The 27,102-nt window shown below is 41.5% G+C and overlaps 1 protein-coding gene across 2 annotated transcripts in view; it reads left to right on the top strand.

The window, feature by feature from the left end:
* Positions 1-27,102, top strand: part of zc3h18 (zinc finger CCCH-type containing 18) — a 57,126-nt gene that overhangs the window by 15,079 nt on the left and 14,945 nt on the right. For both annotated transcript variants that reach the window (XM_008303204.1, XM_008303205.1), the window contains exons 9-13: positions 1,165-1,436; positions 17,811-17,993; positions 21,501-21,626; positions 22,336-22,428; positions 22,947-23,225. In XM_008303204.1, the coding sequence (XP_008301426.1) occupies positions 1,165-1,436; positions 17,811-17,993; positions 21,501-21,626; positions 22,336-22,428; positions 22,947-23,225 (953 nt within the window). The remainder of the gene's footprint in view (positions 1-1,164; positions 1,437-17,810; positions 17,994-21,500; positions 21,627-22,335; positions 22,429-22,946; positions 23,226-27,102) is intronic.

Genomic DNA, 27,102 nt, shown 5'->3' with positions numbered 1-27,102 from the left:
TCTGAGAATGTTCTTCAAAGTTCTGGTAACGTTTTAAAAAGGATGTTCTCATTTAATTCCTAAAATGTCCTCTAACGGTGGAATAATATGAGCTAAAAACGCCCAGAAATCGCAATGGGTTTAGAGGGTTCCCTCCTAAAATTGATCTGCTCTGAAAATGTTCTTGTAGTGTTTTTAGTAGGAAGTTCTCTTTTAGTTCCTAAAATGTTCTTAAAGGTGGGAACATGTGACAGGAGGAAAAGGAGGCCCAGAAACCTGGGTTCCCTGCTAAAATGTAATTGTTCTATAAATGTTCTTCAGAGTTCTAGTGATGCTTTAAGTAGGAAGTTCTCTTTTGGTTCCTAATAGTCCTAAAAGGTTAAAAAAAAAAAAAAGAGAGAGAGAGAGAGAGGAAAAACCGCCTAGAAATCGCTGGGGTTTAGAGGGCTCCCTCCTAAAACTGTTCTGTTCGGAGAATGTTCTTGAAAGTTCTGGTTGAGTTCAAAGTAGGACGTTCTTTTTTAGTTCTTCGTGTAGGTGCGAACATGTCTTTTAGTTTCCAGAATGTTTTTCTTATAGGTTGGGGTTCAGGGGGTTCCCAGCTGAAGTTGAGTTGTTCTGTAAATGATCTGAGAATGTTCTTCAAAGTTCTAGTCATGTTTTAAGTGGGAATCGTTTTTTTTAGTTCCCAAAATGTTCTTCTTATAGGTGGAAAAATATGACATGAGCAAAAAAACATCCAGAAATCGCAGTGGGTTTAGAGGGTTCCCAGCTAAAACTGATCTGTTCTGAGAATGTTCTTCAACGTTCTGGTTGTGTTTCAAGTAGGACGTTCTTTTTTAGTTCTTCGTAGAGGTGGGAACATGTGACAGGAGCAACAAGACGCCCCAAAAACATCTTCTAGTTGACAGAATGTTTTTCTTATAGGTGGAACACTGGGGTTCAGAGGGTCCCAGCTGAAATTGAGTTGTTCTTAAAGATGTTCTGGAAATGTTCTTGTAATGTTTTTAGTTTGACATTCTCGTTTAGTTACTAGAATGTTCAAGAAGTCTAATAAAATCCCTCCCTGGAGTTCGGAGGGTTAATTTTTATGCTCGATGTAGAACAACAGCGGCACGTTTAGACGTCTGACCTCCATCGTTCTTCAGCAAGTAACGCCTCTTTTTTTTTCTTCCGCCTCGACAGGAACGAGAACGCGACCGAGACCCTCGCGAGCGGCAACGCGACCGCGAGCGGGAGAGAGACCACCGGGAGAGGGAGCGCCGGCAGCGCGAGAGGGAGAGGGAGCGAGAGAGGGAGCGGGAGAAGGAGAGGATGCGACGGAAGGAGGAGTGGGAGAGGGACCGGATGAAGAGGGACGACAAGGAGAGGCCGAGGATGAGGCCTCCCCGAGACGCCCGCGAGAAGAAGGACGAGGACAAGCTGAAGCCTCGGTCGCCCCTCAGCCTCCCGCCAAAGTAAGCCACGCCTCTTGTTCCTGTGTCGGTACGCAACCAGTAGCAGGGACCCATATCTGGTACCGTTATGTGGTAAAGGTGTGTTTTACCAGCATGTGACAGCAGAGAACCCGGTCATTAATAGGTTCTCCATCACTGAATAGAGTGTACGTATCCAGCTGTAGTAATCCTTAATAATTACCAGGGCTGCAGCTGTTGATTATTTCAATAATAATCGAGTATTCTATCGATTATTCTGGCAAGTAATCGTATAAAAAATGTTTCTCCTTTTTTCTTCGCGGCTTACTTCGACGCAAAATGTCTACGGAGACAGATATGCGTTTTGTCCCAATTCAGAGGCTCCATCCAATTTAAATTTGTTGACGCAAATATAAACTTAAAATATTACGACGTCGCCACAATCTGTGTAAAATCGAACTCAAGCACTGAAGCTGTACGACTGGAACGTACACGTTTTAAAGAGCAGCGGCTCACGTCGATCATGTATCTTCATTACGGGCCTTAATTTTTTTTTAGTTTTTAAAAGTCTGTTGTGTTTTGAACATCTGCATCGTCAGCCACTGCAGTGGGCTTTAACATTGAAAGTGGAATCCTCAGCCAGCTTAGAACTCCAGCTGTTGGTCGAACCGTCACCAGCGATTCTTAGGATAGGAAGGGTCCACCTGATGCATCCTCTGCAGCCGCCGGAAAGGACGACACGTTTGAAGGAGGCTTAATGAAATAGGACGGCCTTTAAATGCAGCCTTCGAAGGATTGTGGCAGAAGACTGGTCGACATCCGCGCTGTATCGTGCATATATAGTATTGTACCTTGAGGCATTTTAGTGATCGAATCACTCGTGGAATCGTTTCAGCCCTACGAATTCCCAAGCCCAGTTATGAATGACTGCTGTTAAAGTATAACCTGTAGTTTACATCAGTGCCAAATAACCGTTATCAGCCTTTCTTGATCGCCAATCGTTGGTCCTGGCCAATACTCGATCGATCCCTGCTGCACACGCTTTCCTGCCTTCCTGTCTTCTTGCCTCTTTCTTATCAGTGCTGAAAACAAGCAGGATATACTCTGGTATCGTGCAAAACTAAACTCAAGTGTTGCTTTACAAGATTTTCACTGAACCACATCTGGCACGTTCCTCTGTTGCTAAAAGCTAACAATAGTTTGCTGCTATTTTAGGCTATTTTCATTCAAGATAAAACCCGACGGACCACGTGTTGGCTGCACAGTACAGTAAAAAAGTACAATGAGTTAGACAATCTGATGGATCTGTTTTTTGTACCTGACAGATTGGAATTCCAACTTCTAAAATACCTGAGATGTTGGCTCACCGTACGATGTGCAAGAACGGGGAAATTACACAATAGCAAAGTTGGACTAACAGATAAACGCGTGTTGCCGTTTCACTTCCCTGCCGCGCTGTGGTTTCTGTTGGCTGACATTCACCTGTTTGGCGCTAAATATGACTTAAGTTATTAGACGTGGAATCCAGCTCGGTCACACAATGGCGTGAGCGCTACCAGATGGTATCTTCTCTCTCGTGTCGGGTCGTGACACCGTACATGACGTTAGGACGTGACGTCTTCTCGTGATAACATCGTGGGGTTGTAATGTAAACACATTAGCCCTGCTGCTCCTGTGTGCTCCCGTTTAGCTCTCAAACATGTGCACGTGCGTTTGAGGGGGAAATATGCCTGCTGATGTCTGGAAAACAGAACCTCAGAGGCTTTGTGAACACCAGAGAACGTATTTGTGCATATTAATATGTGTGCTTACTTGAACTGCATCAAGGAGGACATTCGGTTTTAGTGAAGAAAATTTCCAAGTTCCCCCTTCTGCAGCTCCACTCCGCTGCATTCTGGTCCTCCACTGATCAAAGCAGTGCAGCAGTGAAGTTTTCTTCTGTTAGTTGTGTCAGAAGCTCCATTGTTTTCTGTCTGATTTGGGGGAAAATAAAAATAAAAAAGCTGCACGGTGCTACATGCAGTCGGGAACAAAAATTTCCATCCACTTGTAAAGACCATGTTGATCATGACAGTCTCTCTGAATTTACTATGATGGAGTCTCTCTGTCACAAAAAACAATCATGCATTTCGGTTCTTTCATAGATTTATTTAAGGTCTGGAAACACAACAAAATCTGCTCAGTCAGAAATATACATAAAGCTACGCAAAGATTTCCTTAAACTTTCTTTTGCTAGTTTGACCTCCATCAGGTTATTTTGGTCTCCGTCCACAAGCTTCTGGTTCATCTTTGACTCTTCTGGACAGGTTTAACTAAACTTGTTGTCTTTCTGACTCAGACTCGTTTCTTCATCAGTCCACAGGTTCTTGATGGTTTAAGCCAGGACTTTGGGGAGACCAGCCCAGAACCCTATTCCAGCCTGGTTGAACCATTTCTTCACCACTTGTAATGCATGTTTGGGCTCATTGTGTTGTTGGAACATCCAACTGTGTCCAAGATCAACCTTCTGATGATGGTATCAGGTTTTCCTGAAGAATGCCCCAGAGCATGATGCTGCCACCTCCATGCTTGATGGTAGGTTTGGTGTTCTTGGGGTTAAAGGCCTCACCTTCTCTCCTCCAGACATGTTTCTGCTCAGTGTTTGTTCCATCTGACCAGAACTTTCCTCCAGAAGGCCTTTTCTTTGTCCATGTGATCAGACTTCAGTGGAGCTTTCAGGTTCTGCTTCTGGAGGAAGAACTTCCTTCTCCATCAGCCTCTCAGCTCATGTTGATGTCAGACCCTGTGGACACTGACAGCTGTGTTCCAGCAGCTTCTGGTCCATCCAGAGCTGCTTCCTGCTGGTTCCTGGTTGACTCTTGACCATCCTGACCAGTCGTCTCTCAGCAGCAGCTGCTAGTTTGTGTTTCCTTCCTGATGGTGGCAGTAACACAACTGGACCATGAACTTTATACTGACGGATCTGAAACTGCTTTGAAGTGGCTTCAAGTGACTTTCTGACTTGTTCAAGTCAATGATTTGCTCCTCAGACTTTCCCTCTGTAGTGTCTGAGTGTACTGAGTGGATCAGATGGTTCTAGTTAAACTGGATCAGAGGAGTCAGCAGCTGGAGTCGATCAGAATCACTCAGGAGACGTTAAGAGGTCATGAAACTAAGAAAATTAGATCAACAGCAGGTGATAGTTTGTGTTTTCTTCCTGATTGTGGCAACAAGTCATAAGTCAGTTGGTCATTTTGTGTCTTTGACGGTGTTTTTCATTGGTTTTTGGTAATTTTTTGTGGCTTTGCTGGTGTTTTGTGTCTCTTGGTGGTCGTTTTGTGTCCACCACAGCTTGAGCAGAGCCCTAAAACAGCAAACCAAAGCAATTCTTCTGCCCTAAAACTCTCAACCAAAAACAAAGAAAACAAACAAAAAAAAACAAAGAAAAAACAGGCCTCTGGCCTAAACTCCTCAACAGAAACAGGAGAAAACTGTGGGAAACAAAAGGGATGCTCTCCCCTCACCACAGCTAATTGTGCTCATATATACAGGTGATTCTTACAGATTACACTGAGCTAACACTTTACTCACCTAATCACACGTATGCTCAGACTAGGCTGGCTTGTTCTTTGACAGTGGAAGAAGGAAGTGCTTCCTCTGTTTATAAAAGGCTGCTCCATCTGCCGGCCCACTCATGGAGCAGCAGTTCCTCAACATCCACCAATCAGAGAGCTCCACCTGTTCTGGCTCCGTTTCCTCCAGCAGACAGACTCACAGACTGAGGCGAGAAGAGAGACGTCTGCCTCATTAACAAACTGACCCAGAGCATGATGCTGCCACCTCCATGCCTGATGGTAGGTTTGGTGTTCTTGGGGTTAAAGGCCTCACCTTCTCTCCTCCAGACATGTTTCTGCTCAGCTTTTGTTCCATCTGACCACAGAACTTTCCTCCAGAAGACCTTTTCTTTGTCCATGTGATCAGACTTCAGTGGAGCTTTAAGTATCAGCCATCGATAAACTGTCTGCCTTTTTTTTTAAATTAAAAACATAAGAATAACCTTTTGTGCAACACTTGAATAATTATATTGATTAACTTCTCATCAATAGCAGGTGACAGCATTATAGGGAATGACTCGCATCGGTGGACAGTTTGCTTTTAAGGGAGATGCAGTGGCAGAATTTAGACTTTATATAATGAAAAAAACTGTTCACACAGATTAATCGAATATTAGAATAGTTGAAGATTAATGTAATCGCTGAAAACTAATCAGTCAACCGACGAATCGTTGCTGCATTCGTGACTATTTCTTCCTGCTTATCTGACTACGAAAAATAGGATTAGTGTTATTTTTACACTGCAGGATGTACAGAAACTTGCTGGTTTACACAAGGCTGGAGATTTGCATTACAAGAGTTTCGCTGACCCGTAGCTGTCGCGTCACGCTCGACTGACGAGAGCACAAACCTGTTGGCTGCTCCTCTTTAAGTTTCACTGGTTGTTGGACAGTTTCATAGTAAATGATTTGTCACATTGCAGCCCACACAGTGTTATGTTCGTGTTTTCCTAAACTCTTACAGCCCTCAACACCCACAAACCATTGTGCAACCCAATTAAAACGAAAGTGACACTCAGGCATTTACACATAACTAATTAACTGTGAACATACCGTCCTCGTGACCGCAACATCAAGGGAAGTTTTATTATGCGCAGGTTGAACATTGTTGTGGTTTCGTTTGAGTATCGCACTGGATTTTTTTTTCGAGCGCAGAAAAACGCACGTGCCAACTCGCACCAGTCGGCTTAAACCAGTCCAAAGTATTTATTAGTCTCCAAACCAACCTTTTAGACGTGCAGGTTTAAAATGTAGGTTTGACCTTCAGACGTTGATGGGGTTTTTTTTTTTGGATGGCGCGGAAGCCAAATCCACCACAAACTGTAACCGAGAAGCTTCCGACAAAGATGGCAGAGGCACTTGTCTGTTTTTTTTAGGTATTTTTTTGGCATCGTTTAGAAAAAATTCCATTGCATCCTTGTAGCGTACCGTAGTTTAAATGGCCTGAGAGGAAACCAGACATCTGCACCTCCTCTTGGCATTGTTTAGAGCTTTAAAAATTCTACCCTGTGACGAGGAAACTTTGGTCAATCACGGGACTTTTCACCCAGAACAGGTTAGTTATTATAACGGCGAATCCCACGAAAAGCTCCACATGAATGTTGACTGACCCGACGGCTTCAGCAAGTTGCATCCGTTGCAGATCGGACGTTTCGTGACTGTTCGGCTCGCGTCCGTTGTGGCGGTTAAATCTACAACCGGTCACGTTCCCCGTGCCGGCTGTGGATTTTAATGATTCATTGGGAATCAATGAAAATATATTAACTGTCTGAACCCTCATATCCCACCAGTGGGTGTGAAATGCATGTTATCTTTAGAAAAACAGCCAAAATGACTCATTTCCTTCATATTCTATCAAAACAGGATGACTCACTGACTCTTCTACTCTTTGGTTGTTGAACTAACATATTTCCTGTGGGAACAAAAAGAATCTGACTCAGAGGCCACGGCCGGCTTTTTTACTGCTACGTGTTATTTAAAAAAAAAACAGAGTGGAAATGAGGAATTTTTTATCCAACACGTGAAAGTGCAATAACAATAGGAAGCGCGCACAGCTTCCTCTTCACCTCAAAGCAGGCTGTAACTAGTCTCACATATTAAATGCTGTGTTTTCATGTTTTCTTCAACGTTTTAACAGCTTGAGCTCCTTTATTCAAACCATTATCCTGCCTTGTTGAAAAATGGCACCACCAGCAAGAGCGAGCAGTTTACCGTAAATTCCGGACTATTGAGGCACCTGAATATAAGCCGCACCCACTAGCTTTAAAAGGAAAACTAGTTTTGTACGTATACAGGCCGCACTTGTCTGTAAGCCGCAGGTGTCCACGTTGGAACATGAGATATTTAAACTTTTAATTAAATACGCACCGGTAACATGCACAAATACGTAAATGCTTTTTTCCAAACACGGCTGGTTAAGAAAATAAAACCTACAGCGGCCTACCAGGAAAAGTCATCTTCCTCCTGCACTAAAACCACGAAAGTCTTCAGTGTCTTCAGGAGTTGAACAGCCTCAGAATGACGTCGTCACAGACTTCCTCAGTCTCTCTTTCGTTGCTCTCTCAATGCCACTGTCGTCTCGAGGCAGATTCGTAAAACTCGTACGAATCCACAAATCAGCCGCATCGTTGTTTGAACCGCCGCGTTCGAAAAAAGTAGCGGCTTATAGTCCGGACATTACGGTAAACCAGAACACCGACTCCGTTACACACGACTTTTCACTGGTTTTAAATTAAAAACACTAAAAACGTCGACAAGCTGCTGCCATCTCCAAACGTATACACACCTCAGTTTGCCTTTTCTTGGACAAATACATCCGTCAGATATATTATTAGTACGTATAACTGATCAATTAGCCATTTTAGCGCTTCTATCAGGACAAACACAGACTTCATCTTGCTCAAGTTTTTGCGAGAACAGAATAAAAAACAAAGAAAAGCAGAAATGATCTTTACTTAATGTGAAATGCCAACATGTCAGCCTCGGCGCTAATGATTAATACCAATAACTTTAATGACTATTAACCCTAACGGACGTATTTAGCAGCAGATTTGCGGTGGACCATAAATCCGAGCTCAGCGGCGACGTTGACGCTCAGCAGACGAGGGACTTTCCCCCAGGTGTTTATTTTTTGCGAATATTACCTCAAGATTAAAGCGTTTATCTTCAAGTGTGTGTGCCATAAACGTTTCTTTGGGGAAATGAACACAGCGTGCGGATATTCCCAACGCGAGCGAAGCGTCTGGCGTCGCTTGAACGGAGTCCAGATTTTGCATCATGGGCCGCCTGACGAAGCAACCGGCCCGAGGAGATCTGCTTTTATTATTAGCTCATTGTACAAACCGTGCAGGCCGGGTTGCATCATGTTTGCGCGTACGTGAAAACGCCTTATGTCCCCCAGCGAGCGAGAAGTTCCACAGGGGTGATGCAAGAGCTTAACGAGCGGCCTTATCGGAGAGCGCCGCTAAAAATAGCTCCCGTGTTGTGATTCTTTTTTTAGCTCCACGCCTAAACAGTTGTATCGCGGGAGGTATTTTTAGCTCTTCAAACGTTTATTTTCCTCTCCTGTCATTAAGTGCATATTTCCTTTTTGAAGAAGGAATGAAGAAAAAAAGGGGAAGTGAGGCAAACAAAACCCACAGGGGACAACAAAAGGCCGTAATAGGATGTTTGCTGGCCTTTGTAGGTTTAATGAATCAGCCCCAGGGACACTTTGGAAACGGCTCCGTTTTTATGCCGGCTGAACTGTGCATAACCCCGACGTCACCGCCTGTAATTCCAGACTGCGTGGGCGTAGAAAAATGAAAAGAAATGGGCAAGTTGAGGCAGGAGAAAGGAGTGAGGCAACTTTCGGGCTTTAACATGCAGTGAAATGTGAAACACAGCTTCGACCGCCGTCTACGGTCTTACGTTTAATCGTATATGAAGACTCGTTGAAGCACTGGGGATGGAGTTAAATAGGCATGAATGAATAATTAAACAACACTAAAATCATTTTGGTAAAGAAAGGCGACACAAGTACATAAATCTTTATTTATTTCTACATTTCCATACGTTACTTTTTATTGAGGCCATTTCTTTGTGTCTACATTTATTTATGTATATGCATTCATTATTTTTACATTTATTTTATTATTTTTTTCTATATTTATTTATTTATTCATGTCTGCTTTTGGTTTTGGACTTTTCATTCCTACATTAATTTATGCATACATTTATTTCTACATATATTGTTTATATTTTAGCCTTTTTTTTCATTTTTACATTTTTTATTTCTACATTGATTTTTTATTTTTATTTTTTTTTTTTAAATCTCAACATTTATTTATTTTCTGCGTTTGGTTTGGGATTTTTTTATTTCTACATTAATTTGTTTATTTGCGTATGTATACATTTATTTCTACATATATTATTATTTATATTTGAACCTATTTACTTTTTCATTTTTAATTTTTTTATTTCTACATTGATTTTTTTTTTTTTTAGCATTTATTTATTTATTTTTTATTCATTTATCAATGCCTATATTGGTTTATTTGTTTTTATGATTTTTTTAAACATTTTTTTATTTCTACATTTACCTTTGTATTTTGTCATTTATTTTAGATTTTTACATTTAATAATTATTGCTCATAGTCATTTATTCATGCGTGTATTTATTAATGAGGTGTTTCGAGCACCGTTTGCAGACACAACACAGGATATCTGGAGAATTTAGGACTCGCCACCGTGTTTCGGCTGCGTCGATGCCAAACGTACAAATCAAAGCACCTCCAAAGTCCCGGAGCAACGTCTTTAACTACAAATTGATGAATTATAAATGTGTATTTGACAGTAAAATACACTTTTCTATACAATCTAAACAAGAATTTGTTTTAAGTGCCAAACTCTGGACTGTGTAAGAAATCATGGAAATCCTTAAGGACTCGGTTAAACGGTGAAGTGTGTGTTACACCTTTGAAACCAAACAAACAAATATGATTGATGCAAAATGAAAACACTGATCGTCATCTTTAGGTCACCTGAGAGATGTTTTTGCAGCTAAAAGTTTACTTTAAAGTGAACAACAGAAGGTCTAGTGATCAGTTCTTATGTGTATCTTGGAAAGAGTTCAGGAAAAAAAATTTAATTTTGTTTTTTTTTCCTGGTCTATTACAGATAACTGGTAAACATTTAGTCTCACATCAATCACAGAGTTCAGTGGAAGTCTTTAACTTTGTGCTATCTGCAGACGGTGACTCTCCGAAGAACTGGACAGACGTTATTAATGAGTTCACTGTTGGTGGTTTTTGTCTTTTTGGGTTTCAAAACCTTCAACGCGTTCGTTGCATGAGTACTAATGAGAGATAAGTCAAACCAGTTCCTCTTCCAAACACATTCTTGGAAACGAGAAGGATTTGCACTTGGCCTCGGGCAGGTGATATTGCCTAAGCGTCCCACGTCACTCGTCGCTGAACACAATAGCACAACATGGGCGCTGGCCGCTTTGTTGACAGGAGCGTCGGAGGCGGATGAGAAATACCGTCGCAAAGTTCCACAATTTCAAAAGAGAAGAAGTGAACAGTGTGGGCAAAGCAATGGAAACGTTTAGAAACCGGTGGACTGCCATCACGGCCGTCCGTCCTGAATCACAGCGTAGGAAAGTTGTGCATTACTAAAGCTGGCCACACCGACTTTTCCACAATGCAGACAAAGCTGCAGCACTGTTCCGCTGCACACCACATCACTGGTGTACGTTCAAGGCATAGCGAGCATTAGCTGTCATTCATTTGCACAGAGAAGTAAACAGTCATTTTAAAGAAAGACCGACAAAGTTACCTTCAAATCTACTGACATCTTTTATCTTTGGACTCAATTTGACTGCAGCAGTTTAAACCTCCAGAAAATTGTCATAATTCAAGTCATCACCCAAGTTTATGTGTAAATGGCCATTTAAATGAAACGGAAAAATGTATGGCAATCACTTACTTGGAGACGTTAATCATTGAATGGGGTCATTGTGCAATTTGCACTTTCCGGAAAACTGTGGTTATTACATCAGTTCTGGACCTGATGAGAAAATATGTCCAGACTATTCACATCATCAGGATTCTTCTGCTCGATCATTTCTGATTTTCTTCTGCTTTTCTTTTTTAAAAAAAATCTAAATCTGGATTTTTAAAATGGCACGTGTGCAATTTTATCCTGATATATTGGGTGCTTTTCAAGATACGCTTTTGTTTTTTGGCCGTCTGCACACCTTCAGCTATAATTAAACTACTATTGAAAGATAGAAACCTGAATTTTTCATGTCATTGATTTAGAATCTGCAGTGTTGGACATTCTCTGGTTATGATTGAGTTGTAATGTGAAAAGAAAAAACCGAAGCCGTCATGAAAAGTCCAATCGGTTAGAACACAGTAAAGCAGAAGTCAGTGTTTTATATGTAGCTGCACGTCACAGTAATACATAAAGAATACTTTTAAATATGGACTAACTGGTCACAAGTAATACATTTTATTTATAAAGCGCTCAGAGACGCTGCACAGTGAATAAAAACATCGTGCAAAAAAATAACAGTCGAAAGCAAAAAGCATCGAGTGCCTTTAAAAACAATCACACATGAAAAGCATTTTGGTTGAGGTGAGTTTTGGTGAGTGATGTGAAGGTGGACAGGTTCGGGCAGATGTTTGGTGTCTCGGTGGTTAGCATCGTCTCCTCGCAGCTAGAAGGTCGCCGGTTCGCGTCCCGGTGAGGACACCTGCGTGGAGTCTCCATGTTCTCCCCGTGCAGCGTGGGTTCTCTCCGGGTTCTCCACTTTCCTCCCACAGTCCAGAAACATGCTGAGGTTAATTGGTGATTGTAAATTGTCTGTAGGTGTGAATGTGAGTGTGCTTGGTTGTCTGTCTCTAAGTGTAGCCCTGTGATAGACTGGTGACCTGTCCAGGTGAACCTGCCTTCACCCTGAGTCAGCTGGGATAGACTCCAGCCCCCCATGACCCTAGTGAGGATTAAGGTGTAGAGATGATGGAGTGATAGTCACAAATGATTTTAGTGTTCTGTCTGTGCAGGTGTGAGTTGAGTTGTACCACAAAAACAAAAATATAACGCTTCTAATGTGGCACCGTGAGAAGTAAGAGTGAAAATTTGGGGCGTTTAACTTCAATAGTTCCTGAGATGTTGTCGCTCAAACAGCCTCAAATTTCAATATGTGGGGGAAAAAATCTGCTGAAAAATGTGACGGAGCAAAAAAAAAAAAAAAGAAAAGCATCCAGAAACTGCTGCTTGGAGTTCATGAGGTGGAGTTTAGCTGTGTGTCTGCTGACCGCCGTCCTTAAGAGTGAATGTGGGCGACTATCAGTTGAGGAAATTGTTGACATTGAATTTGCATTCCTTATACTGAAAGTGGTTTTATATCGTTATAGCAGTTTACAACTCTGTATGTTATTAGAAACTGTAGAAGGGGAGTGTGGTCGGTGGTCGGTTCGTTTAAGGTGACGTCTCATTTGCTTGTTGAAGTTCAGAAACGTCACAAACAAAAATAGTTGGGGAGTCAAAAAACTTTCCATCTGCTTGTCCTCCTGCTGCACACCTGCCTCATGAAACAGGTGTGCAGCGAGTTGTCGGGCTTTGATCTTTAACTACATCCAAACGGAACATTTTAAAACGTTGGTAATTGTGTTTCCTCTCCTGAGTTCCACAAGTGAGTCGAATCAATAACCATTACCTGCACGGGCGCTGGGATGTGACTCACTGATGATTAGTGGTTTGTCACGCTTGCCAGTGAACAGTTCCGGTTCCCTGTTTTGACACATTAAGGTTTACAATAGACACTGATTCTGTTATGACACCAAGCGAGGATTCATCTGTTTCCACATTCTGGGTTTTAACGAAGACTCTGAGGAAAAATACAGCACCGCGGCGTATTCCAGCTGGAAACACAGTCCTGGAGCAGCACCTGTAGTTCTGGAGCGTTCCATCGTATTGAATGTTTAATTTTTTAGTTTCTTCACGCTACAGGAAACGTGTATTGTCGTTCAGTTATTCTACTTTTCAACGTCCCTGTTTCTGCGTCCTGACTTGTTTTCCTTTCAGACGTTTCCAGGCCTGTTCTGCGTAACTTAGGGATGCACGTTTTAAACGATTAGCTTAACCAATAGTCAGCCATGTTGGTCAGTAATCAATTAATGGTTGGGTTCAGAATCACCTTTTTTTTTCCCGGACTATTAGCCCACTTTAATATAAGCCACATCCACTAACTTTAAAAAGAACGTACGTATATAGGCCGGACTTGTCTATAAGCAGCAACATGAGATATTTACACAGAAGAACTTTTAATTAATTACGTGCCGGTAACAAACACAAATACGTAAATGCTTTTTTTCCCCAAACAGTGCCTGTAACACGGCTGGTTTAAAATATAAAAAATACAGCAGCCTACCAGGAAAAGTCATTGATCGCTATCTTCATCTTCCTCCTGCACTAAAACCACTAAAGTCTTCAGTGTCGGACTTGAACAGCCTCAGAATCACTTCGTCACACACTTCCTGAGTCTCTCTTTCGTTGTCGCTCTCAGTGTCACTATCGTCTCGAGGCAAATTCGTAAAACTCGTAAAAAATCCATAAATTAGCCGCATCGTTGTTTAAGCCGCAGTTTTCAAAGCGTGTGAAAACAGTAGCGGCTTATAGTCCGGACATTACGGTAACTAGAATGTACAGCTTTAGGTACGTGTAAAGGAGCATGTTTAAAGTGGGTTTTTGCTGCAAAATTAAACCAAAGTTTCAATAAAGAATACAGTTGTTATTATTCTATACTGAGTTATTGAGATCCTTTAAAGATAATGTAGGTGGGAAAAAATGTAGTTGGAAGAAGAACAAAAGGATCGGCTTCTTTCATCACCACAGTTAGCGCTCGTTTTTGCAGATTCTTACAGGCGGTCAGCGAACACACCTGTAACTCCCTCTGAATTAACAGAGTCATGCGTGTCCACGGGGGCATTTTGGGGGTATTTTTTCTAGACGCGAGGGACGGCGACGCTTCCCGACGTTGGACGCACGACTGAGTAGATGATTGACAGGTGTTATTTAACAAGAATTCAACACAAGCTCCGCCCTCCTCCAGGTGTGTAAACATCAACAAATGCTTAATTCCGGAAGCTGTCTGCTACGAGATTTCAAATCGAACCAACATTCAATTCTCTTTTATTATTAAAAACAGAGACACGATATAAACCGTGCAGCATTTTAGATCGATAACTGTTAGTTTAAAGGTTTTGCGGAAGTTTGTTGGAGGCAGCAGATCGCGGCGTCGCTCATTATTTGCACAAAGTAGCCGCGCAGTAAACTTTATGCAAATGAGGATCAGTGGTAATGGTCAATAAATGGTAAGCCACCAAGTGATGAGTGTCGCAAGATGCTCCGCCTGGTGGCACAACCAGGTACTGCAGCATGTTTACAGTACGGTTTTCTGTCTCCTTCGTCTTCCTCCTGATCGGTTCGTATATTTTAATTGATGAAGTTATTAACCGCAATTACACTTGAGCTCGATGAGCCAACATCCAGATGAGTTTGACTCATTGTCCGTCGTACTCTGAGTTCATGGAGTTGCCACACTGCACCACACCTTTTTTTCGTGTGTTTGTTTGGATTTCCTTCCTCCTCCGTTTCAGTATCTGTTCTAACTATAGATTACGTTGGACTGTTTCAACAGCGGCCAATGATTCAGCATCACACTGACGACAGAGTGATCAACAATGGTTTTGTCATTAATGTGTGTATTATGCAACAGCGAGCAACAGTGCTTCCCCACGCATTTGCACCGACTTAGTTTCGATGTTGATGTCGCAGAATATTTATTGATATATCAAGAATTTAAATCGCTCTATACACTGAGATCTATCAGTATGCAAGATTACTTTGCATGTCTTTTATAACGGGTTTTAAGGGTGGAAAATAGTAGAACTTTAACAACAACAACAACAAAAACCTCAAGAAATGTAATATATATGCAAATATTCTATGTTATTTTTGTTTTGTTCTTCAGTCAAAACAAAACTGAAAAGAGGAACATGTGAGGAACAAAGAAATTTCCAAAGTCCAGCTCAGAAAATGACCTTGACTTTCCATGACATTGTTATTTCATGTTGGCCAACAGTCTTTTGTCACCGCTTGTTCTAAAAAACACACGTGCATTTTTCTGCAAACAGCACCCATATCAGGACGTTTACTATCCATCCTTGATTTTATGATTTGCCCCTAGGTGATAAATAAAGTTATTTGAATTTGATTTGAATTGATTCATCACGCTCTACCTTTTGTGACAAGTAGATGTCGACCTCCCACTGACCTTTGTTTTCACTTCAGTGTTTCCAGAGACACATGGAGGAAATTAGGTCATTGCAGCTAAAGATACGAAGCTGTTTCACTGCAGCGTGTTGATGAGTCAAACATCAGTCACTCTTTGTCTTGTTGTACAAACTGTTGTGGAACCAAAGTGTGAAATTTCTGGAAAACGTCAGACGTACAGCAGGAGCATAACCGAGGTGTAAGGGATTTAAGCTGCAACCAGGCTTCCTGATATTTAGTCAAGATAGTAAATAATATATTAATATTTGCCAAAATGTCAGATTTTTATGATTCGTTCTGTGGCTGCAGGATTAATTTGAGAAATAGTGAGATTATGAGTATTCATCAGGAGTATTCACTGATTGTTAGGGACGGCGCTAGCGATCCAGTGTTTGCATCAAAGTGACACTTAAAATAACCTTCACCTGAATTCAGAGCGTCTCCTGGAGGCAAAATGTAAACGAAATTGTACCCAAAACGCATCACCGGCTGAACATCCGCTCATCGATATTGATTTTCCAGCTCACGAGTGACGTGATTGGTTCTAGTGTAAGATTTACTCGATTAAACTAAAACTGTGGTACCAGTGAAGAAGTGAGTCTGGATGCTGCAGATATGGAAGTACGTCATCCTCACATCAAAAGTTATACAAAAAATGCAGCATTTGTTTACTCCACTGTCCTAAAAATGGGCTCGGTAGACTTCATTTGAATGCGTTGTGTTTAACCTTTTAGATACTTATAGTTTTATCTTTATACACCACATTAAACATGTTTGCCATGCCCAGGTTTGGGATCTGTTTTTTTAGCACAACATCACCTATGTGCCTATGTGATGTGTTATTTTTTCACCAACTATTTTAACATTTTGGACTCAAAAACACACAAAATTCAAAATCCGATTTGAAGAATCGTATTATTTATTTCAATAAAAACCATAAACATGCTTGACGAAGCATTTTGGAAGTTGAAAATGTAACTATAGGTTTCAGATGTGAATTTGAAAAGCTAGCTTTGATATAAAATGCACTAAATACAAATATATAGAAAGCAGGTGTGGCTTTCTTTCTGTTTTTGTCTGTGCCACTCCTGACAATAGTGTCTTTCACTTTCGTTTTGTTCGTCACAAAAAATGACTGAGATGTTGAAAGAAACGTCTGCAGCGCGTATTTCATATGCTTATATTTTACACATTTTTGTCACGCATGTCCATCACATCATATCTACGGTTTTACGTCGTCTATCGACATGAAACAAAAACTGGGAGAGAGTTTAAAGTCTGCACTTTTCAAGAGAAGTTGACACCATCGGCGTACATACGATAGTTTTCTGTTGTGACGTCTCCAACATGTCATATGATTGTATCACGCCAACAGGACAGCGGACCTCTAAGGGTTGTCAGTAAAAAATTTACAGATTTGTTTTAAATTTCGTTTTTGTTGTTTATGTGAACATTTCAGTGGCTTGCCAAACTTTCTAATTTTCAAATAAATACCAAGAAGCAGAGCAGAGGATCGTGACTAAAGGGAAAAGTCGGATCCTTCTGCATGTACGATGCTGTCCGTTTATTATCACACCCTCAGTCCAGGATGGAATTCAGACTACATCCGGGATGTTCCAATAAGCGGGCTTCAGTAAATAAACGGGGGTTTATGGGAAAAGCCAAAATGGGAATGTTTTCATAAGATCAAAGGGACAGTTTCTTTAAAGATCAAGACACTGTTGATTCAAACGGAGCTTTACGGTTTTGCTTCAGTGAAAGTCCACCGTTGTCGGTAGGAAAAGCCGCCCCGTCAATAAAAGTTATTTCCTTTTAATCAAATCATGCACAGAGGATAACTCATAAACAGAGGATTAACTTGTCCTGATTAACTAGCTGAGCAGTTCATGCGGCTCTCTTTGATGTGATTAGTGTCACGGCGTGTGAATAACTCAATGATCAGATCTCAGGTGAGCAGGTCATTGACAAACAAACACGTTGCCTTCCACGGCTGACCGGGCTGTGATGATCTGCCACGCATGACCGACAATTGGCCCGTGAGCCGCCACGATCAGCCGGTCGTGACTTTAAACAGGCAAAAGCTACTCCTGGAATCAATTTAGGGGATGTTGTTATGACAAAAACCGGGATCATGACAATAAACAGGCTGGTTTACTGGAGGTTATATAGGGAATGATTCAGGACTTTGTTGTTTTATGATTATAAACGGGATGTTGGATAAAGCGGTGTGACATTACGTGGGCAGCACTGTATCGAGGTCCAGTTAAAGATGAATACTACAATCACAAGGTGTTCTACAGCAAATTTTGGGGAAAAAAAGTCTTTGATGAAAGACTGCATTTTGGTGACATCTTGTTGAGTTCAGTGTGAATTTTCTGGGTTTAGTTTAAAGAAGTGAAAGTAAAAGAAGGGAAGCAGCAGGTGTGGCGGCTCTGCAGCTCATCTCATGAGTCGACGTGGTCGAGACATTTTCTCTCATGTCACCTTTTCAATCTTCCCAGCAGGCCGATGGAGCCTCCGTCGAAGAAGGAAGTTGTTCCAGTCATGAGGCGACCAGACGAGTGGAAGGACCCGTGGCGCCGGTCCAAATCCCCCCGGAGACGCCCCGGCCTGGGATCCCCGCCGCGAGGCCGCCGGCGACATCGACCATCGGGCTCCTCGGTGTCTTTGTCCAACTCCTCCAGGTAGGAGCTCCTCCTCCTTAACGTCAGGAGAGAGGTTTTCATGACTTTCTGCAGGACAACGAACAGAACTTGACCTGTTGGACAACTTTTGATAAATTAGACAACTTCCAAAGAACGTTGGCGGTTTAACATCTTAAAATCAGCAGTTACGTGAATTAATACATGAATAAAATATAACAGACGAGCGTTTCTGGTGCAGACTAGCGAGGGTTGCATAGTTTAATAGTTTGTTCAACTAATCGTGCACAGGTTTGACTGTTTATCTAATGATTTGTGGTCTCATGACCCAGAATCACGCCGTAGAGGGTCCGAAAGTCTGTGAAGCAAAGGAAAGCTGCAGCCTTCCTGCTTCTAACACACATCGTAAAAACCCAGATAAAGTTCCACTTGTTTTAAATGAAAGCTCAACCAGTTATCGACGATGAGATTTGGCTTTTTAAAGATTATTGGTATGACTGAATACGTTAAACGTGTTCCTTTGGCTCTGATTCAGTCGCCTCTCTGTCTCTCGGTGGTTTTGTCAAATATTCAATATCTGATCGGCTGCTGCATGCCACCAGTAGCGGTTCATTACAACTGTTGTTTGCACAGAGAACAGAGCAGCTCTACGGCTGAAGGTTTAATGAACATTCTTCACCAGGCATTCATAGTTTCCCTGTGAAACAAAAATAGCCCAGTAGATTATTTGCAGGTGTTAACAAATGGTGCAGCTGGAACATATTTTGCTGACGGTGCTGAGCTGCAGCTATTTCTCAGAGGCTTGCTGTACGTCGTTGCCTGCGGCTAACGCTATCCGGAGCGCTGTCACATCTCTCTAAAGTCAGATTCACTTATAAAACTCTGCTCTACCTGACAGACACGTCTCTCTAACAGTAAACACTGAACAAGAAGCACAGCCATCTTCACAAACACAACACATTCACAGTCTCTTAGGGGCTATGCTAACGGCTAGCAGCTACATTAGGAGGCAGCCACAGATAATCCCGAAACAGTTTCTGGAAATCTATGATTATTAGTGCTTTAAGATAAGATAAGAACATGAAAGACAGGTTCCTGCCATAACATGCTGTTGATACGCTGATTGTATTTCCTATCCACACACCTGTTATCGGCCTTTTCCGTTACCTATGACCAATATGGACTCTGACAATGCCATGTCACACATCTTTTCATGTGCAAAAAAACCCGAAACAAAGGTGAAAATGTGGCAAAACACCCACGTTATATTTATTAATCAAATTCAGTTTGATGTCTGGGAACCTCGGTCCAGAGCCAAACCACACCAGAGGTAGTGCAAAGTTCTAAGTCGGTAAAATGTGCCCGAGGCAGCGCAGGTGGATACCAGGCGCACATCACGTCACAGACAGAGCAGTCAGCCTAAAATGCAATGAGGAAGTAGATAAACATCGATGAATTACTCCATAGCTGACCTACTAAAGGCTACCTGTGGAGTTTTTGACCTTATGTAAGGATGAGTTTCTGTTTTGTTTATGTTGTGGACGCGCAGCTGCAAAGTGTTGACGAGAATAAAAAGCATCTAAATGTTCAGCAGTGTTAAAAACTGCCAGCCAGTAAAGATGGATGCGAATAATGCTGGATTTAAAACACCTAAACATGTTTTATGTGGGATAAAAATGTGTTGAACACGTCAGTAAAATCAGAATCAGCTTTAATGGCCAAGTACGTACACAACATACAAGGAGTTTGGTTTCGGCTGTTGGTGTCGCCCTGGGAATTTGCAGGAAAATAGAAATAGAAAAATAAATTTTAAAAATAAAGTTAAGTAACTATAGAAAGAAAAGAATAAAAAAAATTAAATACAATAAATAATAATAATAAAAATAGAACAGGATAATAAGACAAATATATACAAGAATGTCCACATCTGAGCAGAAAATTATCCATGTACATTGTGCAAATGGTCGTGCAAGAACAATAATGGCTCAGCTGTTCAGTAAAGTTATGGCAGTGAGATAAAAACTGTGTTTGTGTTAAATGCTCGAGGATGAATTTAGGTGACCGACCCTGATTATAGACGTAACTCCACGCTGCCTGTTTTATGTAATCATCACCACCGCTTGTGACGGAGATTGATTTGAGTGAAGTAAATACCACAGCTGACATCTATTTTTGTATATTCTGAAAAGTTGAAGACACAAATTCAGCAGCCCGACGGTGCAGCTATTAGTGTCTGTTGAACATGACTCAGTCGCATCACGTGTGCTTGGATAAACATGATTTTTCTCATGGATAGAAATAGCAACGCGATAAATGAGAACAATAAATCAATATCTACTTAAGCTGTCATTTATCAGATGTTTTCTTTTTATCTAAATTTGGCCTTCGTGATATTTGTGCAGCAGATGTTTTAACAGCGTTCTGGTGCAAGAAGAAAGAAAGAAAGCCCCGTCCTGGCTGCCGAGAATGTTTAAACAAATGACAACGAAAAGGTGTTGAGATCTCAGTCCAGAGATAAACAGTCCAACAGCAGTACAGTTAAATATATGCTGATTTTAATTGTGCTGTTTGTTGTTGTTGCAACCAGCTGCGTCCGGATCCATCCGTAGAAAGTCAACCCGACCTCCTCAGAATCAGCTGCATTTTGTCATCTACAGTAACTTTAGTTTATTTACATAAGCCATGCAAAATCTGACCTTCACACCAAAAACATTTTTAGTCTAGTGCATTGAAATGGGTGTTTTTGAACCCTCATAACTTCATGACTAAATAAATTTGATTTTACAGTTAAATAACAAGAACAAGAAAACAACAAGAAAAGTCTCTTCTTTTACAAATCTTGTCGAATAATGTTGGTTTTACATACTAGCTGTCTTTTTGTATGTTTGTGATCGCACTCTGCTCTTGACATTTCACCGTTTTGAGCAGGAATGAGGAACTTCAAACTGAATTCATCTTTTTAAACCCAAATCTGAGCCAATCGAGCATCACATTCAACCACTGAAGCTCATTTTTCTGTTCAGGAATGCAAGTAAATAATTAGAATTTTACATCTTAATCAAGAAACAAGAATGCGTTTTACTGTTTTTTGGGGGTTTTTTTGTAAAACTTTGAATTTGAAGCTTCGTGGATAACAATAATTATTATATTTTAGCATTAAAAATCAGATTTTGGTTGAAGAGCGTCTACATAGTGGTGTATTACCAGAAACATAAAAGGTGATTTTGGTGAAGCTGTTCATTCAGGGCCGCTGTGGTATAAACCTCACACTGGGTGGTGGTCTAATAACTTAGCCAAGCATGTGATAAATGTGCAAACATCTTCCTCCGGAGCAGACGAACTGTTTGTAGTAGTTCTGTAAACAGATCCGATGCCGCAAAGTAGTTTTCCGGGCCGACTGATGTCACTGGAGGAAAGTCGAGTACATGTCCAGACACGTAAACAACCCCCCACCTCGCTTGGGTTTACGTTCACGTCGGAAGTTGGGAACCGACAAAATTGCTCCACTGTTTGACGACTGTTTGGTCTACATCTGTGTGTGTGTTGCAGGTCTTCGTCTCGTTCGTCATCCTACACGGGTTCTGGTTCGTCCCGTTCTCGCAGCCGCTCCTCCTCGTTCAGCTCGTACTCCAGCCACTCCTCCCAGAGAAGCTCCTTCAGCGGCAGCCGCTCCAGGTAAACTCCTCACCTGTCGGTGGCGCCGCCTGGTAAACGTGCATCGGCGCTAAATAAACCCAGGCCTACGTTTGTCTCCCTGCATCCAGTCGACAGTTTTCTTCCACAGAGCTTCATGAAATGTGAAAAGCAGGGATGCACATTAATTAATTTATTAAAAACAAAACATGGGTTTAGGAAGCGATTTGGCGGAAAGACAGGATGCACGGATGGAAAAACAACAACAGGAAGGCCAGAAAATAAAAGCATTACGATAAATTATGCAACCGTGAAACCATTTTTATGACCCATATTTGGCCGATCAATAATCAATAAATGATTAACGTAAAAGAAATACAAGGCATGTTTTTCCACTTGCTGATGACGCCTCTGTTTGAATCTCTTGACCTTTCCCATAAAATCAGCTGATTGTGGAGCAGCTGAGTGCTGACTAAAAGTTTTATTCGTTTTTTTCTGCCATAAAGCAAAGGCAGCTCGTTTTGTGCAGCACGTTTCACACACAGAGACGATTCAAAGTGCTTCAAGAGGGAAAAGCTGCATAAAAGCATTCAAGAATTCACAATAAGCACAAAAACATAAAGCAGTCCTAAGCTTAGTTTAATACGGCAGCATTATTAAACCGTTTTATGTATGTTTGCATGATGTGATCTAACCTTAATGTAAACGCCATAAGAGCGCTTTCATGACTCTCTCGCTGTCGGGTCTCTAGGTCCCGATCGTTCTCCACGTCTCCTTCACCGAGTCCGGCAGCACCGAGGAACGCTAAGAACAAACCGGACCTTCATCCTGCGTTAAACAAAGGGTACATCTTCTTCTTTAATACACGGTTATATTATCCGCTTCCACCCGTCCTCTCATTTATTGGCTGTCGTAAGTAATCTGACTCATAAATTGCCATAAACGGACATTTTCTAATGTGTTCCTCCAGCCTCATAAAGCGTATCCTGTTTGCTGATGACACTTATTGAGCATCAGGGTTTTTCCTGCTCAGGATGGGGTTTAGATTGATGTGCATACACTTAATGAGTCTTTATTGGATTGTTTGACAGAACTGGTGCATTTTCCTGTTTTTTTTTTTTTTGACCATCTGATGAACAGAAATGCTCAAAAAAATGAAACCTCAGTTTATCAAGACTGGTTAAAGTTAGCATCATTCTGGCGCTGGCTTCTTCTTGGGTCCCGAAAATTCCTCTATGAAGGAAGAACCCTGATAGTTAGCTAAATCATTGCATGCACTGTGCCGACACGCCTATTTTAAGCACATGCCTGTCATCCATCACCGTCTGCATGCTTGAAAAAGTTGCCTTTTCCTTCCCAAAGCATGCCGCTGAAGCCGGGTGCCATGCCCCCTCCTCGCAGGGACAAACCTCCCATGAAGAAGGCTCCCAGCCCCCCTCCACCCGGCGGACCACAGGGCCGGCCTCCCAAGCCTCTGCTGGAGGGAGGAAAGCCTCCGCCGAACCCCCGGGAGGCCGGAGGTCCGGGCGGCGGACCGGGACCAGGCGGAGCGGGGCGACCGCTGCCGCCACGGGAACCTGGGAAACCTCCGAACCCGAGAGAAGGCAGGCGGAAAGAGCGACAGCAGCATCCTCCCCGCAGGTAAGCGTCTCGAGATAATACGGAGCCGGGTGCATGACTCCCAGTCTGGGGCGTAACAGTAAACTATAAAGCCTCGTGTCACGGTCGACAAAACACTCGGTGTCTGAAGTAATCCAAAATAAAATGAGAGGAAAGCTTCGAGCTGGCTGCGGTTGCTTCAGTACAATGTGCAATCGGCAGAAGCAGTCGTCGTTGTCAGAGTCCTGATGAGGTCATGAATGCTGTTGAGCAGAATCTGGAGACTTGTTTTGGTGATGGGTTAGTGAAGCGTGAACACTGGTGAACCCAAGTGAGTGGAAGTCCAAGGAAACTATGTCAAAAAGTCAAGCAAGAACAGTCTTCCTCCTTTCTGGTGAGGTACCGTCTGACTTCTGTTCCCCAAACAAAGAGATGATGAGGTCATTTTTAAAAAGTGTTTTTTTTTTTTTTTAGATTTAACCTTTTTCCATTCAGACTGACGTCTCTTTTGCAAGGGAGCCCTGGCCAAGAGGGCAGCAACACGGGTTACAACAATACAACACAAAAAATAAAATAAATAATATGTAATCACTACAAGGCGTAAATACATGAAATACAGACGGTACATGACAACTCATTTAAAGCAGCTACAGACTTGTGTTTTTACAACAAACATTTAAAATCTCCCAAAGAAACAAGGTCGGACAATTTGAGCATTTTCTGGAGCAGATTCCAGGACCAAGGGGCATTGTGACCAAACGCAGTGAAGGCACGAGGGACCGAGAACAATGAAAAGTCCTGAGAGTGGAGGCTGTAGCCACTAGTAAATGTCAGACCCGACCCTTCATATAGAAGACAGTGATGGGTGAGAGCTTTGGCGTTCAGAGTGAAACACAAGGCACCACGATAGACAGTGTCTAACGCCTTAAGGGATGCAGCAGGGGCTTGCATGCTGCTGAGGAGAATCTGAAGGCGAAGCTTGAACGTCAGGGGACCAGTCGCAGTAAAGTTACAGGAGACTAGGTTGAGAACTTTTTAAAGTACCGCCCTACTTCTGTTTCCCAAACTGAATTCACCATTTTGAGAGTGATGATGAGGCCCTGCGTGCTGCTGAGGAGAATCTGGAGGAGGTCAAGATGTGACCTTCGTCCACTTAAGGATAGTAGAGCAGGAACAAAGGTTGTGCAATAAAGTTCAAGGAGACGAGGCTGATGAGGTTGAGAACTTTTAAATTAGCGTCTGACGTTTGTTTCCCAAACTGAAATCACCATTTTTAGATTGATGATGAGTCACGCGTGCTGTTGAGGAGGAGCTGGGGGTCAAGATGTGACCTCCTGAAGGGACAGTGAAGCTTGAACATCTGTAGACCAAGTGCACTGAAGATAAAGAGACGATGTTGACAAAGGAGCTGTGTGATGTTTGCTGCTGAAGCAGAGAGCTGATACGGTGCATCTGACATCTTCTGCCAAGCGGTCGTATCCATAGATATGTAGAATAAAGGCTAGATGTCTCGTCCGCGCTGCCACCCAATGGAATCGCACGGCCACACTGGCGGCCATCTTGGTACAGTGCACTCGCTCACCCATAGCATTGTGTTGTAGTGGTGCATGGACTTTTTAATCAACCATAACTTGCTCAGTTTTCTACCGATTTTCAAACGGTTCGGTTTGTTATAACCGTCAGAGGTGTAGTTAGAACGCTGCACTGATGGATAATTATGTTACACTCTCAGGGCCAGCAACAATTAGTATTTTAATTGTTTTGTGTTTTAGTCATTTGAATTTTAGCCACGTTAATGACGTTTGTAAGAAACCAAACCGTTTGTAAGTCCGTCAAGATGTCAGCGAGATACGAGTATTTACGTTTGAGCAGATCGCTGACCTTCCTCCACGTTCCTCCCGTATCAAGATGGCCGCCGGTGATCCCCTTAAGACATCTAGCCTTTATTCTATGTATCTGTGGTCGTATCAGACAGGACGCCTGCTGGATCAGATGACATCGCAAAAGGAATTCGATTTATGATAGGAATCAGGAAAATCAATCTGCTTCCTTCCCGTTCCTCTGATCTCACAGAGAAAATATGTCCCACTTTCATGAATTAAGCTCAAGGAAATGAATCAGATGAACACAACTGTTTAACGAAAACCGAGGCTGGTGATTTTCCTTCGATGCCTCTTTTCCTGTACACAGAATTAAACAAAAAAAAAGCACCCTGCAGTGTGGTGTCAGTCGGTTTACTGGAGCATCCTTGCAGCAAACCTGTCACAGATGATTTGTGGTGTTTATTTAATTGGTTCACGTAACTCTTAATTAACGAGCGTGGTTATTACTTCTTCCAATGTGAGAACAGCGTGGGCCTTTTGGCGAACTGTCTGGGTGCTGTGTGTGGTTTCAGGCGTGTGGATGTGGGCGGAGAACGTTGGCCCGCCTGCACACTTGTTTACCAGCCGTGCATTTGACTACGTTGGCATCATGTTATTTCCTAACACCTCTGCTTTTGCATACTGCGCGAGGCGGACAGCGATCCTGCAGTCGTGTTCCTCGGCGGTGCGCTGTAGGGGCAGACCGGAGAGGCTTCACGTAGGCGAGGCAGTGGGCGGATGGCTCCAGGACAAAACTTCACTTCTGTTGGCTCGAGTGTTGTGTTTAACGGCCACATCAGCCACACTGGAAAAAGCGACGGTTCTTTGTAGCTGTCTTTTTTGTTAAATTACAATTAATATGGAGTAGAAACCAAAGGAATAAACAGCATTAGTTTATAGTGAACATAAATAAAACAGGCAAAACTGTGTGTGACAAAAAACATCTGTAATTAAATCCGCTTAAAAAAAAAAAAAAACATTTTAAATCAGACTTTTAAAAGATTATATTAAGGATTGAAAATAAAATGGAATTATTTTTTTTAACTGTTTGTATTGCTGCTAAATTTATAGAGACACGTATTTATTTCTTTACACAGCCGAACCTGTAAATAACATCCACTTCAAACATCGGTTCTTACAAATAATAATTCTTTTCTTGTACAATGTGTGACCGTGACGTTACACATGTCTGTCAGGAATTTAATCCGCTGAAAAATATAATTATTTTACAGATATGTGCTGCTATTTGAAAGAAAAGGATTTATGTTAAGGATTGAAAATTGGTAAATAGTTGATTATTTTTAAAAACAAAACTATTGAACAGATTGTTGTTGTTGTTTTGTTAAATGAATGAATTATTACATATAAATTAATTAACAATCAAAAATCTGTACTTTTACAAACGGCGACCCTTTTTTGTACAAAGCGTGACCATAAAATGACAGTTTAATTGTATTTAAATCAGCTGAGAATATTTTTATTTTACAGATACTTTCCATTATCTGAAGGAAACTTGATGTGTATTTAAGGTTGAAACACTTTAATGTTTTAACTGTTATTCTTAGATTTTTTTTCCTGTTTTGTTAAATTACAGATAATATCTAGTAAAACAGGATTCATGTACATGTTAGCTTTAAAAAAAAAAATTTTTAATTATAAAATTGACCTTAAATTTACGCTATTTCTACTATTAAAAAACTATTTTAAAAAAGCCAAAAATATATATATTTTACAGGAATATTCTGTTCTTCGAAATATATATATATATATATTTTTATATATTAAAGACTGAAAAAGTCATAAACCATTTTTTGTATATTTCAAGTACAGATAATATCTTGTAAATTCACAGAAAAGACGTATTAGAAATTGTCAGTATTATGTAGTAAAATCACAGAAATGTAAAAGTAGTCATGAACATGTTAAATGTAAAAATTAAACCTGTAAAAAAATCTGTTTATTTTTTACAAACGATTTTTCTCTTTTCTAACGTTTGGCCATAAAATGACACTCTTTACATGTTATAAAATTATATTACAGATTTTTGCCCTGATATA

The sequence above is a fragment of the Stegastes partitus genome, unplaced genomic scaffold (assembly GCF_000690725.1).
Source record: "Stegastes partitus isolate 25-593 unplaced genomic scaffold, Stegastes_partitus-1.0.2 Scaffold1957, whole genome shotgun sequence".
NCBI lineage: Eukaryota > Metazoa > Chordata > Actinopteri > Pomacentridae > Stegastes > Stegastes partitus.
The sequence above is the reverse complement of the archived record's forward strand: the minus strand, read 5'-3'. Positions and strand labels throughout refer to the sequence as shown.